Source organism: Plutella xylostella, chromosome 30 (assembly GCF_932276165.1).
Source record: "Plutella xylostella chromosome 30, ilPluXylo3.1, whole genome shotgun sequence".
Lineage (NCBI taxonomy): Eukaryota > Metazoa > Arthropoda > Insecta > Lepidoptera > Plutellidae > Plutella > Plutella xylostella.
In genome coordinates, this window is record NC_064010.1 from 4,062,378 (window position 1) to 4,082,764 (window position 20,387).

General features: G+C 38.7%; 1 protein-coding gene across 1 annotated transcript; it reads left to right on the forward strand.

Moving 5' to 3' along the window:
* Positions 1-3,573: 3,573 nt before the first annotated feature.
* Positions 3,574-8,054, forward strand: LOC105388019 (HMG box-containing protein 4). The gene is made up of 8 exons (XM_048632104.1): positions 3,574-3,710; positions 3,787-4,051; positions 4,385-4,536; positions 4,911-5,032; positions 5,791-5,896; positions 6,297-6,388; positions 6,838-6,969; positions 7,867-8,054. Exons 1-8 carry the CDS (start codon positions 3,701-3,703, stop codon positions 8,029-8,031), a joined length of 1,044 nt encoding a protein of 347 aa, XP_048488061.1. The 5' UTR covers positions 3,574-3,700; the 3' UTR covers positions 8,032-8,054.
* Positions 8,055-20,387: the final 12,333 nt, after the last annotated feature.

A 20,387-nucleotide genomic window follows, 5' to 3' on the forward strand; every position in this document is an offset into this window, starting at 1 on the left:
GAAATAAGTCTTATTTAATTGAATGCTTACATTAAACCAAATTCGGTGGTAGTTGCATGGGAAGCCAAAGATCAAAGTTGCTCAGGAATTTGTCTAACTTGGGCAATGGGCAGACTATTAAACTAGGCAGAAGACAAGCACACTATAAGTTGACCTGCATAAGGTAAACTTCGTCACACATTTACCTTGAGTCCGTTTCTAAAGTCTGAACTCAAAGGTCTTCAATCAGTGCACCCTGCCAGTGATGACGTTTGGTTCAGAAACGGCTGTGACTGTTGGACTCCTCCAACGGATTAAAGTCGCTTATCGAGCAATAGAAACAGCTATGCTCGTCGTTTCTCTGAAGAACTACATCACAAATAAGGTAATTCGTAAGAGATCTCAACCAAGCTTTTAAAATCTTCCTCAAGCTGAAATGCCAGTGGGCCAAATATTTAAAGCAAACATCAGACTTCAGAACTGCTATGGGCATGCTCGCAATGTTGCTGTTGTTGCTCTGGAAGATTCGGAGAACTTGGACAGAGTTACTTTTTCTTCGACAGGTTTATACGTAAGTAGGATTAACCAAATCATCGTTAAAGTCATTGTATGGAGTCTTAGATTCCTTAGCTGCAATACCCTTCAGGTTCCAAGCCTTTTGTTCGAAGGAATTGCCGTCAAAACTAGTTTAGCAGCACGTTTATGTAGCTTCATGATGTTACTACAACTCAAATATTCCATGAATAATTACATTAAAAACCGTACAAACCGTATTATTTCTCTTATGACATAGAAAAATTATTGATTTAACTAGACAAACAGTATTATCTTGACGAATCCCATAGCTAAACCGTCACATAAAAACATGCAACAATCAAATTAGTAAAAATTCAATAATAAAACAGGCAAGATAGTACGGCTGTCCCATTTCAAAACACAGTAACCGCCAACTTTAAAAAAAAAACGGGTCTTTGATTTATACATTATTTTAGGCGATTCCGCACAAAACTGCATTGTCAGAATATCAAAAAACCGCTTAGAAACGAAAATAAAATTTCTAAAAACCTAGTAACTCCACCCTGCGAAATCAAAAATGCCACGAAAACCATTTCAAAACATAGTAAGAGCCACCAACCATTTTAAAACACAGTAAGTGAAAATGACTTACTAGGTTTTAAAATGGTCAATGGCGCTTACTAGGTTTTGAAATGGTCAGCAAAGGACAATTTTCGTCCGTTAATTTTAGTAAGTCACAAATGGCATACATTATTACTAACACTTTTTTCGAACAAAATATCAGACATTTCAGAACCTGTATCTTTGCACCAATGAAACCTAGAGAGTTGAATTAAAAGTAGAACATAAGTAAATTTTGTCTTCTTTATAAAAGCTATAGAGACCTTTCTCGTTAGAACCTTTCTACTAGCCCTATTTTGCATAAACAAAAAAAAAACAAGTTATAAAACTGATTTTTAGATAGAAATTTAGGAAATATTGTCTAATTGAAGGCAGCCATAAATAATTTTCATGTTAGAGCCTTCTGAATATGGCTATTTAATTCATTTACATAAAACAAAAAAACAAACATAAAAATATGCCCGTATTTCAGCTATTACTTATAGTGCCGTCGTGTAAAAGTGCTGCAAAATTGGATTTATAATATGTGAAGGATCCCAAACATATAAAAAATGAAATTATTACGCAATTATTGCAATTTCAATATACTTAACTTGTCTTAAATGACACAATAATGGCCCTTACTAGGTTATGAAATGGTCAGTGAGGGCGGTTTTAGGGTGAGAAAACCATATAAAACCTAGTAAGTGTTTTCTTTTGTGCATTACAGCAACAATTTTAGTCATATTTAAATGAAATAGTATTGTATATAAAGCCTAGGTTCTGCCGCTTCTTTTAAGCTTACATTTGTTCAGATATCTATCATAGTTTTACCAGGGCATTGAAATGAAGGTACAAAAACGTTTTTTGGCTCTCCTGAACATTTTGTCTCATGGCTGTTACTGTGTTTTAAAATGGGACAGCCGAGTATTATCTAGAAATAATACAATAAAAATTCTACGTGCGAAACAAGCAAAATAGTATTATTTACATTATAATACGTTTTGATTCATCACATTTTGCGTATTTTGTAACTACACTTGTCTTAACTTAAGATAAAACGACCGGAGCCCGCGCTTCAGACATGGTCAGCGTATTAAACTAAAATATGACTGTTTGTCCATCGACAATGCGTGTGCATCACAACAGGCAAGACAGTCGTATAGGTCCATATCTCGGCCCAGAAATGAGCTACAGATACGACTGTTTTACCAGATTGTAGAGCATGATCTGTAGAATGCAAAAATGTAATAAAAAAAAATTGCGATTTTGCAAGATATGACGGTTCGGATTGTCATGTGCGATAGGTATGTAATTATACCAAATTTCATTCAAATCCGTTCAGTAGTTTTGGCGTGAAAGAGTAACAGGCAGACAGACAGTTTCTTTCGCATTTATAATATTAGTTAGGATTAGGAATAGGATATACCCGTAGGTATTTCTATAGGGGCCGTCCATTAATCACGTGAGGTCTTTTTTCTCATTTTTTGACCCCCCCCTTCCCCCCTGGTGATATTTGGTGAGGTTTGGGAAAAACCCCCCTCCCCCCCCTAGATCACGTGTATTTTTTTTGAAATCTATGTAAAGGCTATTTTTGACTAGAAAAAATATAACATAAGAAATATCATACTACAAATCGTTAAAATTTTTGTGCCATTCAAAATTTCGGTTCAGAAATACATAGCGCTTTTTGTCAAAAAATTAATACACGTGATGCCTAACGAGAACCCCCCTCCCCCCTCGTGATGTTTCGTGAGGTTTTCCGTACCCCCTCCCCCCCCCCCTTTCGAGCCTCACGTGATAAAAGGACGGCCCCATACACCTGCACAGACACTTAGACTAGGTATACCTATATATACCTATACCTATGTGTTGGGATAGAACTGTGCAGTTTTTGAGCCAAATAGAAAATCAATTCATTGAAAGACCTTGGAATATTCTTGAAAAAAAATATCTACTCCCCATACACAGTGTCACGTAAACAACCTATTTTTGTATGGGGAACATCTTTTTTTTCGAGAATATCCGCCAAGGTCATCATAACAAAAAAAAACAGAATGAAAAGCTTTGTAGGCAATATACTTCCGGATATGCACCTACGAAAATCTCATCCTGTATAAGCAACAACCATTCGCACAGTTTCTTGCTGCCTACCCCATAGGGTTATTAAAAAGAAATAGAAAATAACGTTAAGAACGTTACGTAACGTTAAGCAGGTTGTGGTCTGGTGGATGCCGCGCCGCTAAGAAATCAACAGTTTCGAGCAGAAAAAATCGATAGGGTTAATAACTTAATCGAACCACGATAACTCTGCAAACGACTGAAAACATCTAAAACTGCAAAATTACAAAACACGAAAACGAAGTCTGGTACTCGGAATAATAACAGTTTAACATTTATGGTTTCATACGCAACAGGGTAACGTTCACAGAGTTTTCATAGTGTTTTGTTTGACATTTCATTTCATGTATTTTTCTGATCTGTGATTTTTGTTACGCATTTTTCGAGGCAGACGCATTTTTTCATTTTTATCGGCTTTTGATTTCCAATACCGTTCTAGAATTCTTTACTTCACTCGCTACTACATCCTACCACACTGCAAACCATGCAGGAAGGTAAGTCACTGATCCGAAAACCTATATCCACAAACCTATGCGACCTCCATTCAACCACCTCTTTCTTGACCCTCAGACTTAGAAGTGACAGGGGTGTCGCGCAGCGGGAGGGTCCGCAAGAAGAGCTCCAAGCTCATGGACTTCGAGTCCCCTGACGACATTGAGGCGAGGTACCGAAGACAGCCACTGGTGAAGAGCTATGGCCAGTTCAGAGCTGCTGAGGAGCAGGAGATGGCTGATACTGCGGCGGCGCAGGGCTCCCGGTCGGCTGATGATGGAGCGGGGACGGCGTCTGGCAGCGAGTCAGATTATTATGAGAATAACGGGGAGAATGCTGATAGGTAAGGCGTCTTGTTCGTAAATGTGTAGTTTTGTGCTTGGTAGCACTAGAATAAAAAGGATTAGATGTTCAGGAATAGACTGTTATTGGGCATCCATAGTGTTAGTAGTAATATCATTGCAGATAAAGCCAGTGAAATATACTTTAAATCATAAAATTGAGGTGCATAATTATTAAATATCAAATCACTCATTCAACATGGAAGCTAATGGAAATTGTTACATGGACCCTTTGCCACTGCTGGGCATCCATTCTGTAACAGTTTCAGCCCTATTTAGCTGCATACAATACAAGCTATAGAACTTATAAAAATAAATACCATACCATCTTGCAGCATGGAGTCGGACAGCTCGGAGGATGAGTTCAACGCAGCCACGCGTACACCGGCCAACTCACTGTACATGATGGAGAAGAGCTCCAAGAAGAAGCTCATCGTGAAGGATGGGAAGGTGGTTGGCCGAGCCAAGGCTCAGAGGAAGGATAAAGGTATTTTGTTCAGAGTCAAAAACTTTTACTTGCAAGAATATGTCAGCGTTGATCAGTTGATGATTGATAAATTTACTAGATTACTTATTATTAGTAAGTCATAAGTTTTAACTGAAAAACATTTTAAATAAACTAACTGAAAACAGAATAACTTTTTTAGTTTGAACTGTTTATCCATGTCTGCCACCACTTATTTCAGAAAATGAATAGTTTGATTCAAATTAGGTGATATTTGTTTCATAGGTCGCTTGCTCAGCATTTGTTCAACCATATCTCATACTCAAAAACTGCTCCCATATCAATCTTATAAAGAAGTTACAAAACTTGTTCAACTTTTGTGAACTCAACTATACCTGAAACATTACCTGCTGCAGGAAAGACCCGCATCACGGCATACATGATGTGGGCGAAGGAGGCCCGCAACGACCTGCTACGGAAGCACCCCGACATGGACTTCTCTGCCATCAGCAAGAGACTCGGGGAGATGTGGGCTAATGTGAGTATTGGATTGATTTTGATTAAAGCTTAAATAGTTTACTGGAAGCTGAAAACAAGTATGTGTCTTCAATCCAATTCATAACAATATGAAGGTACATCTATCTACTCTAGTTTGGCAGCAAACCCAGGACCTAAACTAAAAATGAATTGTAGATTTTTATATTTATACATAGTTTTATAGTTTACATAAGTCACAGTAAATACAGCAATTTTAGATCCTAAAATGTTCTAATATAAAAAGAGGAAGATACAGCATAGCCCTCCAAAAATGTAATTGTCTGGATCAAAATTCGACTACTGCTAAGCTAGTAGAAAAATAACAGATTGTCTTCCTTCCTTTCACCAAATTAGTCAGAAAATAGAATGATTTTGTTAGTTGCTTTGTGATTATATGGCCAATCTTTAATAAATAGCATACCTATTATTACTAATGCGGCCGCTTCACGGGTCTGTCATATGACGTCGATAAACTACTTAGCTGCGCGTTCCACCAATAACAGTGCTATAATTATGGCGAATCGCGATATTCGCGATATAGTGACGCTTATCTACGCCGATAAAGAACCCGTGAAGCGGCAACTGAGAGCCTTCATTATATTATTTGTTACCGCCAAAAACTCAACACAGATATTTTTTGTATAAGTCTAAAGTTAATTTTAGGCCATATTAATATTAAGTTACTTTTTGTGTGTTTTTTTTTTGGTCAAAAATAAACATTATTTATTTTTATTATTAATCTCCTCGTCACTATTCCAGGTGAACTACAACGAGCGGTACCTGTGGAAGCGCAAGGCGAAGCGGTTCGCGATGCAGAAGGAGCAGAGCCTCGCCGCCGCCGCCGCCAAGCTCATCTACAACTCCAGTGAGACTCTTTATTACATTAATAATTTTGTACTCTTCTAATTTAAGGTTTTTCCTGCTTCAGCCCTAATCTAACATAATTTCATACATTTCTATGTTTTTTAAATTATTTGATCTAAGTAATTTGACACATTTTTTATTTATTTCATTCTTTATAAATAAGTGTACCAATTGTGGATTTAATTCTAAAGGCATTTTTTAAATCAGCCAGAGAGACCACTACGATATGTCGGCAAAGACTCGAAAGGAACCTTTGTTTATATCCCCAAAATCTAAACTGCCCCCAAAGCTTGAACCATTTCTCACCACGCTGGTTCACTGCGAGGTTGTGGGTTCACACACCAGCATAAGGGTTTCTCACGATGTTTTCCGTACTAACCAATAATGATGTATAATTTCAGAGCCAGCCCCGCGCCAGTACGGCAGCGTGGGACGCCCCCCAGCGCGCCCGAAGCCCGCCTCGCCCACCACGCCGCCCTCGCAGGCGCTTGTGGTAAATACATTTTATATTTATTTGTGATGATTTTTTAATGCATTAGCCGTATAAATGGCTATCATGGTCGTACTAGGTAGAAGATAAAGGGATATACAGGGTGTTGCAAAATGGGTATACCAAGCCGAAAGGGTGTGGCTCAGGGCGTCATTCTGAACAACTTTTATTCTGAATTTTGACCCCCCACCCCGTAGAAGCCGGTCACTCATGTAGGTAGTCTAGTCTACTCATAAACTGTTTGGAAAATCTATCTGTTTAAACAGAAATATTAACCTACACAAGTTGACTTCTATAAATGTACACGTAGCCAATGACTCATAAGATGTTATGTGAACATCTTATGCGGTCGTGATGAGATTAAAAAAACAGGAGAGGTGCTAAAAAACAGGACTAATTTTTTGGTAGTTCTTAACATTTCCTTCCTTTCATTTATATTTTTCTTTTTGCAGCCGGTGTCCTCAGCGGGCGCGTCGGCGGCGGCGGCGCGCGCGCAGGGCTGCGGCGCGGCCGAGGTGGCAGCTCATTTGAGACTGTTGGGAGAGAGTCTCGCAATCATCGGGGAGAGATTGAAGGAACATGAGGTAAGAATATGTTCTGTGATGTGGTTAAAATTCTAAACAGGAGTACAAATTCCCCTTTTGGAATGACTTGAAGTGGCGATATCACGTATCTCTGTACTCTCGCGCATAGAAACGATATAACACTAAGGAGCTGGGTTAAGAATGAGGTAAGGGTATTCCCTTCTGAAAAAGGCGTTTTTGGCGGGGGGACTGTGGCGAGGTGGAGGTGGCATTGGCAGCCCATTTGAGGCTGTTGGGAGAGAGCTTGGCTATCATAGGAGAGAGGTTGAAGGAACATGAGGTAACTATGCTGTGGTGTGCTTAAAATTATACTTCTAAATCGCATGTATAATGTATATGTTCACGGAGCAAGCAATCCACCTGCGTTTTCGCAGTAGGCAGCAAAAAATCTAAATCATCTATTGCAAAGAATGTAGCTGTAGCAGTCCGTGATAGGTTGCTAGCTGTATTGCTGTTTTGAAATTGTTGAAGTGGCGATAATGAGAAAGAGTCTGGCAATCATAGGAGAGAGGCTGAAGGAACATGAGGTAAGGACGATGCTTTGTAACCTCTTGAGGATGTAATTTTTAGAGGAAGATTAAGGATCAAAGAAGACTCTTTTAGGATACATTTAGAGCCTCACTTGGAATGAGTCAAAATGAATGAGCGTTACCATTGGTTCGCTCCGAATCCTCTATACTTTCTCCATAGGTGGCCGCCATTTTATTCTTCCCCCTCCACTCGAAAGAAACTAGTACAGAAACTTTATTTATATTTTTCACTTAAAACATAAATCAGTAAGATGCACGGGTCACCATGAATACTTATGTAATTCATTCTCTCTCTCTCTCCACACTGTAGACCATCGATTAGCATATCATTGTACACCACTAAAAAACTCTCTCCTTCTCCCCCCAGGGTCAGATAGCGGTATCGGGCTCCGTCTCAGTCCTTCTAGACACGCTGCTGTGTGCGCTGGCGCCGCTGCTGGCCATCACGCGCGCGCTGCCCGCCGTCGCGCCGCCGCCGCCGCTCGCTGCTGACACGCTGCATAATATCGCCTATATTATGCCGGGGTTATAAGGAGAGAAGAGGAAAGTAGAGGACACGAGAGGAAGGTTGAGGACACTAGGGGAAGTTATGGATATGGCACGCTTCACAACATCGGGTAATGTAGAGGACATGGCTGGACTGTAGAGGAAAGAAGAGGACGCGAGAGGAAGGTTGAGGACAGTAGAGGAATAGACATAGTTTATATTAACCCGGGCTGTAATGAATGTGTCGGCGCTGCTGACACGCTGCATAATATCGCCTATATTATGCCGGGGCTGTGACGTTTTGAGGAATGTAAGTATAGAACAATTGAGGAAGATGGCGGACATCGAGAAAGGTTGAGGACAATAGAAGCATTGATGTTGTCATTTTATTCTTAACGATTTTTGTTATATTTCTTTGTAGAAGGTACGTTAATTTCTTCCGTGTGTTATTTTCTTTAGATACAATTGTAATGATAGTTTGTAGGTAGGTTTGTGTTGTACTAATTAAAATAAGAATTAATTTGACAATAAAATGCTCATTAATAAAATTGACGTTTCTATCAATATTCAGTACCTCACCCTAAAAATCATAACAGGTCGTAACATACAAAATATGAACCCCTATTTCATCCACTCACAGGTCGAAATTTCAAAAACGCTAGAACAAAATGTTTAATTATTGCTCATCAAGTGCTTAAATATAAAGTTTATTTAAAAAAGGTCTACCCCGGCCGGGAATCGAACCCGGGACCTTCGGCATAGCAGTCAGAGTCACTAACCACTACGCCAGTCAGCCGTCATATTTTTATCTTTTAAAATTAAATATTCGCATACAACTTTTAACCCCTTACAACCTCCGTTTCGGAATAAAAAGTAGCCTATGTTCTTTCTCAGGGTCTAGACCATATGTATACCAAATTTCATTCATATCCGTTCAGTAGTTTTGGCGTGAAAGAGTAACAGACAGACAGACAGTTCCGGATATAACCAACAGATGGCACTAAAAGCGCAATACAGAGAGCTTGTATGGAACCGAGGCCAATTAATATGAAATCCTACATCGCGGTAATAAAGTTTTTCAGTTGTCAGAAATAAATACAAAACCTAATATATTATGTGTAATCTATTCTATAGTAGGAGAGTCAGACAGTGACTTTCGCATTTATAATATTAGTTAGGATAGTTAGGAAGTTAGGATGAATGAGATGATGGTGTAAAAGTATCTGAAAGTCACAATGACATAAACTATAAACAATAAAAGGTTCCAAATTCAAACTATATACATGGGGCCTCATAATAAGGCGTCGTGGCGTCGTCAACAATACTTTTGTTATTGTTTAATTTACAATTAAGAAAAACATATGAATACAAATCATTATAATTTTGGTTGTTACCTACACGAAACGAACGCTTTGCCATTTGATTGAGTCTAATGAAAATTGAGATTGCAACTAGTTTTTATAAATCGGTGGGTCTTTCTGGCCCACTATCCCGGCAGAGGGGAACGTCTGCCTATTTCGTCTCCGTATTCATACTCAATGTTCCCGAGGGTAAACCCGAGTCCGCGTTGTTCTATGTATCTATCATGCTCCTCACTTCACACATACTTTTAAATCGCGTCGCATTGTATACGCGAATAGTAACAGTAGTAGTTCTGCTACTCGCCAATAGATGTCGCACTATGTCTTGAATACTTAAAAACCTTAAACAAAAATCATATAAATAGGCAAAAGAAAATTAGCACAATTCTAGGCCTCAAACAAAATATCATAACTTATATAGGTATATAAAACTAAAACATAACTTTAACACTGACTAACGGAGTACAAATAAACAATATCACAAAAAAAAACATATATGAAAACAAGTTAATCAGTTTTAAGTAGTTTAGACACAAACTTATAATGCTTCTCTGAAGTTAATGGCTTCGTTAACACGTCCGCCAACATTTCCTCAGTAGGAAGGTAACTTAAATCAATGACCTTCTTACTTATCAACTCTTTAACATAATGGTGCCTTATATCTATATGTTTGGTACGCGAGTGTGTTACAACATTCTTACAGATTTTCTGTGCTGATCGATTATCGTTAAACAAATCTATTTTGCACACAATACCAGTACATTCTTTAAGAAATGTTTGCAAGAACAGAGCCTCCTTGCAGGAGTCAGAGACCGCCATGTACTCAGCTTCAGTACTAGAAAGCGCTACAGTCCGTTGCTTTCGGCTTTCCCACGAAATAACTGAACTACCAAGACTAAAAACATACCCAGTATATGACCGACGATCCATCTGATCTCCTCCCCAATCAGCATCTGTAAAACCAGTAATTTTCAAATCGTCACCCTTTTGAAATAGTAGACTGTAATGTATTGTTCCTTTTAAATATCTCAGAACCCTTTTCGCTGCTTTCCAGTGAGTTTCACCAAAACAGTTATTGAACTGGCTTAGATAGCTGATGCTATGAGTAATATCCGGCCTGGAACATACTGACAGGTACATTAAACACCCAATAAGGCTCCTATAATCATATTTACATGCCGAATTCTCTTCCTTTTTAAGTTGAATTCCAACTTCCATAGGAGTCTTAGCTGCTTTGCATTCTGCCATATGCAGTTTATCTAAAACTTTCTTTATGTAGCTGGACTGATCCAAAGTATAGCTTCCATCAGGTAATCTAGCAATTTTCATACCTAGAACCTGATGAGCCGGTCCCAAATCATGCATCACGAACTCTTTCATCAGCCCTTCCTTAATAACTTTCTTTTTCTCAGAATTTTCGGAGCTAAATATCATGATGTCATCCACATACAGCGCTACGATTATTACTTCATCATCAGTATTATGAATATACACCGATTGCTCAGAAGATAGTCTGCTAAATTGCAATTTATTGATGAAAACATCATTAATGCGTTCATACCATGCTTTCGCCGCCTGTTTTAAGCCATAAATTGCTTTGTTCAGCTTATATACTTTCCTGACCTTTTCATCTTGACCTCCACCTTGGATGAAACCTTCAGGTTGCTCCATATATACAGTTTCGGTTAGTAACCCGTGCAAAAATGCAGTTTTTACATCTAGGTGCTCTATAACTAAATCATATTGAGCAGCTAATGCTAACAGTATTCTAACTGTTGAGTAGCGAACCACAGGTGCAAATGTTTCATTGTAGTCAATTCCGTATCTTTGTGTATAACCCTTCGCCACCAGACGAGCTTTATACTTTAACAATTTTCCATTTAGGTCTCTCTTTTTGCTAAATATCCATTTACATTTTACTGGTTTTTGCCCCGAAGGCAGATCAACCAGTGTCCAGCATTCATTAACTATGAAAGAGTTATACTCATCTTGTATAGCTTCCTTCCAATATTTAGACTCGCAGCCACCCAGAGCCTCTTCTATTGTCTTCGGTATATCTTCGTCTTCTGTAACCGCTGTAAACCCAGCATACCCATCCGTATCAGCATCTTCAAAATCAAGCGAGTCCTCCGAATCCATGCTTGAACATCCTGGAATATATGTAGGGTCCGAAGAGTGGTTATCCGAATTTACAGATTCTACTGATGAATCCAGACTAAACATGGTTTGTCTCCGAGGATTCACTGTGTCATCAGGTAACAACTGATCCATCTCGACCACGTCTGGCTGACATAATGATGTCTCAGAAGCTTCCGTCGACGACTGTGCTGGATCAGGTTGTACTATCTAAGTTATCAGATGAATCTAAAATTAACAATTCATCATGCTCCTTACTTTTATCATCATTGGACACTACTTTATCCAAAAACATACTTTCCATGAATGTGACGTGCCGGGCTTTAATACATTTCTTTGGAAAAGCAGGATCTACAAGTCTATACCCTTTACTATCCTCACAGTACCCTACAAAAATATACCTTTTGCATCTAGGGTCCAATTTCCTGGCTTTTTCATCAATGGCATATGCTACACAACCAAATACACGTAAGTGTGCTACATTCACCTTTTTGGATGTCCATTTTTCTTCAGGTGTTGTTCCCATGACCGCTCTGGTTGGTGTATAGTTCTTGAGTACGGCAGCCGTGTTCGCCGCCTCCGCCCAGTACTGTTTCTCCAACCCAGCCTCCTGGAGCATGCAGCGGGCTTTATCCATTATGGTGCGATTAGCCCGCTCCGCCACACCATTCTGCTGACTACAATGTGGGACGGTAGTTTGATGTTTTATCCCACTGCTCTTCAGATACTCCTGAAATTGATTAGACATGTACTCGCCCCCATTGTCACTTCTCAAGGTTTTGATTTTACTACCTGTTTCATTCTCTACAAGCACTTTGAATAGTTTAAATTTCTCAAAGACCTCGCTCTTTCTATCCATGAAGTAGATGAATGTTTTCCTCGAGAAATCATCAATGAAGGTAACAAAGTACCTTTTCCCACTAAATGATGGTACCTGCATAGGTCCACATACGTCTGAATGTACCAACCCTAGTTTGACAGACGACCTACTATAACTTTTCTTAGGAAATGGCAGTCTGGTCTGTTTACCTTCTATACAAGCTACACATGGATTAAAAGTAGTATTTGGATAATCCATACCTGTGACTAGCCCATTTTTCATCAGTTTCATACTCCTGGCATTCAGGTGTCCAAGTCGCTTATGCCACAACTCGTGATCAATGCCCTGCGCAGACACCAGCGCAGACACCTCCGGAACCTCGCTAGACTCTCCAGTCACCGACTCCTGCTCAATGCCCTGCTCAGAAACTAGTGCAGGCATCTCTGAAACCTCGCTAGACTGTGCAGTCACCGACTCCACACATGCTGAGTTCATGGCGATCCCTGACTTAACTACATCAAGCTCATAAACACCATTGAAACCAGTACCAGTGGCAATAACTTCACCTTCATCAACTATTTTACATAAATTATTATCAAAAACTACACGAAACCCTTTCCTATTTAACTCACTAACTGAAAGTAGATTTGCTGATAGTTTAGGAATATAGTAGACTTCACTTATAGTCTTAAAACCAGTCTTCAATAATACTTTTACTTTGCCGATACCCTCAGTCAGTAACTTCTCTCCGTTGGCAACATTTACTTCCAGCTTCTTGGTGCATTGCAGCTCTTGCATGATATGCTTGTTATTGCACATGTGATGAGTCGCCCCTGAGTCAATGTACCATACGTCGTTCTGAACTTTCACCGACAAGGCCGTCAGTAGCGAGTTTTCTTTTACACTACTTCGTCTTCCTCCCGCCTTAGGCTCCATGACCTCATCATTGGGGCAGTCCTTCTTCACGTGACCAGGCTTCTTACAACGAAAGCACCTCACTAGCCAAGGTCTCTTTACCGCCAGTGCATTCATTTCATTTTCCTTGCCATCACGCCGATGCTGCTCCTGGAGAAGTTTACTCCTGACTGTCTCGCTTGTCAGCTTCGTATTGGAGTTCTCCAGCGCCATAATTAGTGGGTCGAAGTCTGTAGATAGCCCGCTCAGCATTATTATTGCCAGGAACTCATCCTCTATTGCTGATCCTATATCCGACAACTGTTGCCCGAGCTCCGTAATATATGTTAGGTAGCTCTGCATACCATCTCTGTCCTGTAACTTCACACCAAACAGCGACCTCAACAGCCCGAGTCTTCTACACAGCCCCTTGTCCTCATATGCACGCTGGAGGTTGCTCCAGGCCTCATAAGGCGTCTTTGCATTGCGTACATGTTGCAACGCAGACGGACCTACTGACAGACATATTTTTGCCATCGCCTTTTGCTTCTTCCTCTCATCCTTACAACTGTCCTCACCTTCGATACAGTCGTGAAGATCCTCGTGCATGAGGAGCATTTTCAGCATAAATTTCCACTGGTTGTAGTCTTCCATCCCTTTTAGTTTGTCTACAGGGAGACCAATTGGTGTCGTAATAGAACTCGCCATTATTGCTGTTTGTATTTGTAAAACTGTTTGACAACCGGCCTTTTAATTAGATATTATTTTATTTTTGTAGTAGTATTTTCCAAAAATATTTATTGTATGACACGCGCCAAGCTGTCCTGGGCCCATAACCTATTGGGTTTTTATTAAAAGCCACTAGTTGATCAAGATTAGCCTCGATTTAATAGTCTCATATAAATCTTTTCACAAAAAGTCCTAGGGCAATCTATTCGTCACCTCCTAATACTTAACTTAATTGTGGCAGCAGGAACTTGAGACCTACATATTTAAAAGTGACTGACAAAATAATTTATAATATTTGGTAACTTAATGATAACATGAAAATATAACTTTTTTATTCATATTGAATTGAAATTTCATCTTTTATCGGCTTTCCTCTGTATAACGGATATTCGATAAGATATTTTATTTAGGTGAGCAAACAATAACAGATGCTTTTATCATTAGGGTATTATTTTTACCTCCTGACATAGGAAGTAGTGTTATAAGTTTAAAGTTACTGTCTGCCGATATCTTAATAGTACAATATCGTTTGTATTCAGTGTTACTAGCACCACAAATGAAATACACTCTCGAGAAACGAAAAACTTCCATTGACAATAGCACCAGCCGCGCAGTCTGTAAGATTGAAGTAGGTACCTACATTTAATAGCGCATCAGAATATTACTTACCAAGTACCAAAAACGTAAATATTTTGATCAAATTCTTAATTAAATTGACCTGCATTGGACCAGCGTGGTGGGAAATGGTCCAAGCTTAGGAAGGCAGTTTAGACCTTGGGGATATGCACAAAGGTTCCACTCGAGAGAGCCAGGTGCAGGTACACCCCCACAGAGAATAGAATAGAATAGAGGTCATAAAATTTGGTGTCGATATTCTGTCTGTATTAATTGGAACATTTTCATTGATCGTGAGTGTATAATTATTCTGTTGACACGACCCGTCTAAAGTTAGGATACGAGACGTAGAGTATTAATTTATACAAAATACATAGGTGTAACAATAAAAGAAACTTAAACTTAAACTAGACTCGTGTACAAGAGCGGACTTATCGCCTCAACGCGATCTCTTCCAGTCAACCTGTAAGTATGTATTATTAAATTTAAGGCATAGATACTCCAACTGTTACTAATTCTAGATAATTCTCGTGTAAAAGAAGATGTACCTACTTATCTAGGTAATGACTATGCCAATGTTAACAAAAACTTGTACTTATGTAATAATTAGCTTACAACATATAACATTACGTAAGAAAATATGCATAAAAACAGCTTAATGTGAACTTTGTCATTGGACCTACATAACCTAACCTAACCGAAGAATTTCGTGACTTATCTATCATATCAACATCATCAGGCAATAAACAGTTTGGACATAAGCCTCTCCTAAGTACCGCTCTGTGTCTGCCTATGAGTCCATCGAGCTGACCCCTTAGCATGAATTTTCATCGTGAACGTGAAGTAAAATGACTCGATGAATTGTACTTCAAGTTTAGGATGAAAATTCATGCTAAGAGGTCTAGCAATAAACAGTTTACTACTGGAGATAGGCCTCTCCTAAGAACCGCTACAACTCTCTGTCTACCTGCCTATGAGTCCAGCGAGCTGAAGGGCTTTCCACGCTACGATAGTTTGTTTTAGCACTTTTGACTGCACACATTTCTGTAGATGTACTTACAGTTTTTTTTTTACTGTTATCAGACTTAATTAAAACTTATATTAATTAGGTATATTCTTAATGCTACAATTGGGTATGCCATAGTTAAACGAGTTCTCGAGTGGATACCACGAACAGGCAAACGCAGCGTGGGACGCCCTCCTGCCCGCTGGACCGACAACCTTAGACATGTAGCCGGTAGGTGGCTGGATGAAGCCATTGTTCCATCAAGCAGTGGTTAATTATAGGTTGATAAAGTTGGTGTCGATTCTGAAGGCGCACAAAATATTCTAATTTTAGTGCTGACAAAACCTTAAATTCTTCGTTTAAAATTCGACTCTATGAGTGTATCCGTAAATATAATAATAATGTTTTGTCATTGCTTTTAAATCAAATTTAAATTTTGTTCCTTTAGATGCGACATCAATGTAGTAGTAAGATTATTGAAATAACTTATTTATTTATTTATTACGATAAGATCTTATATAAAAATAAACATGTCAGTACAGTACATAATAATATTATTTTATCATGAGATTGTATTTGACCTATTTCACCCAGGAATCTAAGCCCATCTGTTGTTTTATAAATAAATAATGTAGTAGTAGCGTAAAAGATACCTTAGGTCACCTATAAACGTTAGTACTTAGGTAACAAGTCGACCTAGGTCCGCCTAGCATTGTTACCAAGGCGACAGGAGTCAATGAGAGAATTCTAATGAAAAAGTTATTCTCTCATAGATTACTAACATAGGTTAGTATTTATCATTGGCCATGAGTAAAAGTATTACAGTTTTTTACCTGCTATAGTAAAATTCTCACACATTAATTCATAATAGTGGCAGGACATTGTAAGTTATAGGTATATTTTTAAGGGGTGAATCGGCCGAGGATGGCATAGGTTTACACTCGGGAGCAATGAAAAAGTTCCAGCCAATCCAAGTTCATCATCATCATCACGTCCCACTGCTGGGGCACGGGTCTCCTTCCGATGAAGGAAGGGTTTTAGGCCTAGTCCACCACGCTGGCCTAGTGCGGGTTCGTGGAACCCAACACAAGCGTGCTTGTGCTGAGAGAGTTGTCGGGTAAGTGGGCAACCCGACTGTCAGATGTTTTCAAGCTGCCCGAAGGCCTCTGACTAGGCTTCACGACTGCTGCCAAAGCAGCAACCAGGACCCACGGCTTAATGTGCCGTCCGATATCTTCAATACTCTAATAAATTTTAAACAACCGAATTGACTGGATTTTTCTTGCAAACCAATTTGCATAAACTTTAAACCGATTTGAATCGACTTACCATCAAATCGGTTTGAACCGAGTTGGTAAATCGAGTTACACTTTCACTTAATCTCATGACAAGACGTCGGATGCCAATTGATACCTTTATTGCAAGCTCATTAGAACTATTTCATTTTTTGTCTAAAGCCTTCATTAGTAGGTTAATCGTGGCTTCAGTGTATTCTCGGCAATAATTATTGAATACCTCCCTATTACGTTACATGAAATGGAATTAAAGTTCTTTCATCCGGAATAGGCTGTACGGACAGCAGTAGAGATGGGCCTAATTTGTCACTTTATTTCCGCAATATATTAAGGTTGCCTGTAAGAGATCGCTCTCAGCGGTAAGGCCACCTATTGTACATTAATTCTAGTCTATAAGTACGTTTTTTATATGTCTGATTTATATGATGTTCAATAAATAAGCTGCAAAAATATGACATTAATGGGGTCATTCTGGACAAATAAAAAAGTCGAAAGTCTAAAGATTATAAAAAATAAATACAGTAGGCCAATTGAGAACCTCCTTCTTTTTTCGAAGACAGTTAGGTTTTTCTAAAATTAGCGCACTAAGTTTGTTTCCGTATATTTGGTTATTGATCACTTGAGAAGTTTTACACTTCGTTTACGTACTTATAAAAATATTTAATTTATTATAAAAGTTTACGTTTTCTCGTAAGTATACAAAGTGGCGCTTCGTTAGCGGAAACTATCATGAAAATTTTGACAGAGAATGTATGCAGGTGACAGAAGCTAAAACTTTTTTCATTTACATAAATTGCAAACCTTGTACTTGAGGCCCAGGTGACAGAAGAAAATTTATACTTTTTTAGTTTACGTAAACTTCAAAAACCCGTGCTAAACGTACACTATTTAAATCATATCACTTTGGGATCTTGGTTTTTCTCGGATCATGAGCGTCATAACTTCATGTAATTGGATGACGATAGTCACAGAGAAAAAAACACTAGGTACGTTATAACGATAGTCCCCATTATAATGTTAACGTCACTGACAGAGACCTTACACACCTAACTGTTTGTAATGAAACTAATGAAGCAATAAGCAATGGAAAGATTTTCTATTCTAGGTTTACCGTCATAGTCATAATTCATAATACTTAGTCTATCGGCGCCCTGAAGAACCTATGCCTATTCCACTATAATTTTTTCAACTGAATTGCAATTAATAGAATTTGAGTATCTATAATTAAAACATAAAAAATACATACATACAGATGACCCTGAGGACCTCATCCTTTTTTCGAAGTTGGTTAGAAATATGCATTCACCTTTTATTTGGCAATCATTCATATTCACAATTACACTCTGTACACTTGTAGCTTTTTTGTAGCATGCTAGGGGACTTTGCAACAATACATATTACCTTCATCACAAATCACAACCCCATGTCCCCACTGCTGGGCCTCGGGTCTCCTTCCAATGAAGGAAGGGTTTAGGCCTAGTCCAACACGTGGGACCAGTGCGGGTTGTTAGAAGTAAGCATGTGCTGAGAGAGTTGTCGGGTAAGTGGGCAACCCGACCCTGTTTTCAAGCCGCCCGAAGGCCTCTGACTAGGCTTAACGACTGCTGCCGAAACAGCAACCGGGACCCACGGCTTAACGTGCCGTCCGAAGCACGGAAGCGTCCTGAAAACAAGCACTTGAAATCGGTCACGCATCCAATGGGTGATCGTGCCATGTTACGATCACTGAAGGTAGCTCGACTATGGACGCTTCTATACCCCTTAAAGATCCTGATAAATAGTGGAAAACCCCCTCGGGTTAATTATATTGACCTAAATCACCACAACATTGCTGTAAAATAACAATCTCTTTACAAAAGGTGAGGTGCAAAATAATGGATGTCAGTGAGCTAATTGTCCAACGTCTTATATCTTTACAGTGGCTTGCTATAAATTAGGTTCGCTTTTATAAAATATAGCAAGGATTTAAAAAAAATCAGAAAATGTAAATTGTACAATTTTCTTAATAAAAAAACGTAAGCATTATAACATGTTGTGAGGGATGCGACTTGCGTCAGAACTTTTGTCTTTTGAGAGCGAAGCCAAGACCGACGCTCGGAATCGTAGCTGGCTCAAAGAATCTCTCTGGCTATACAGCGGGGCAATGCAGCCAGCATTGTGGGAACCTTTGAGCCAGGTACGATAAGAGGAGGTCTTTTTGACATAATTTAGGTTAAGTAGTTTGTAAATTGTATATTTATTTGTTAAATAATATAATTTTATTGTATACAATATGTTAAAGTGACTCTTAAAATGCTGAATAAAATGCAAAATTAAAAAAGACTTCACTGAGTATAAAATTAAATTGTAAATACATTATACAGGGTGTTAACTTAATTGCGTTGGAGCGGGAAATGGTAGATACAGCTGATGATACTGAACACGATAAGACATTAAAAAACGTATTTTATTTGCTTTAAGCTGACCAACATAAAACAGTTTTATTTAGTACATTTTAAAATTTCATAGTCACCCTATTCAGGTTTAGGTACGTTTGACAGAATGACCATGAACTTGAAAGCCAAGATCAAGGCCAAACAATTCAAAGCCAAGGTCAATAAAAAAGTATGCGTGCATCTGCACCACACTCGTGGAGCCACATCGTCAAGGTACCTACCGAGATTTTGGGTACTCAAAGTACCCAATCCATTGTAGACATTTCATTTTACTCCATAAGTATCACTTTATTGGTACACAATTATCTTTTATGAATACAGAACATTTTCATTTTATGCTTCATAACATAGGTCACACGTATTCACAGCACAGCACAACATAAAACGAAATGAGGAACAAGGCTTGGTAATCAAAAGATAGAATTGTAGGTACCTTTTCCCTTTTAGGTAATAATTGTAAAAAATGATTGTAAACAAGTAAACAACAATGACTGACTGACAGACTAGATCCACAGAGAAGGTAATCTAGACTATCTTAAATACTCGATGGTTATGATACGCGAGATTGTTATTATTCTACTAGTATTTAAAGTGAGGCCATACTTATTATGAGGATTTCCGTACTATTCGTCAACAAAGACGTCTCAATCGCAAGTACACAACACAAATCGAGATGAGCGAGTGTAAGTATACCAATTCGTCATTGAAGTAGACCCTGTTATCATCCTGTTATGCATTGTGGTCTTTTAACTTTAGCTGCATACAGACCGGCCAAACGAACGCCAACGAACGGGTTTTGTTGACCTTCGTTGCTCAATCTGCCCCTGTATTATGTATGATAAATGTCCATCGGTGGGCGTTCGTTGGGCCGGTCTGTACGCATCTTTAGGTAATAAAAGAAAAATAAAATGTGGTGAGTATCAAGGGTGAATACTAAAGGCTTACCTTATTCTGAGTAAAAAGGTTTAATTATTGTTCTGAGCTCCTAGAAAGTCATAAATTATATTCTGTACGATCTATCAAACTTTATGACAATCAGCTGTTTAATTGTTGATTAGTATGTCATTAATCACCATGAATAATTTCAATTTTATTTAATTATTGTTATTAC

Bases quoted from the DNA above. Each gene is read 5' to 3' on its own strand.
- LOC105388019 (XM_048632104.1), top strand. The intron at 4,052-4,384 runs GTAAGGCGTCTT...ACCATCTTGCAG, and splicing joins AACGGGGAGAATGCTGATAG to CATGGAGTCGGACAGCTCGG. The intron at 6,389-6,837 runs GTAAATACATTT...TTCTTTTTGCAG, and splicing joins CGCCCTCGCAGGCGCTTGTG to CCGGTGTCCTCAGCGGGCGC.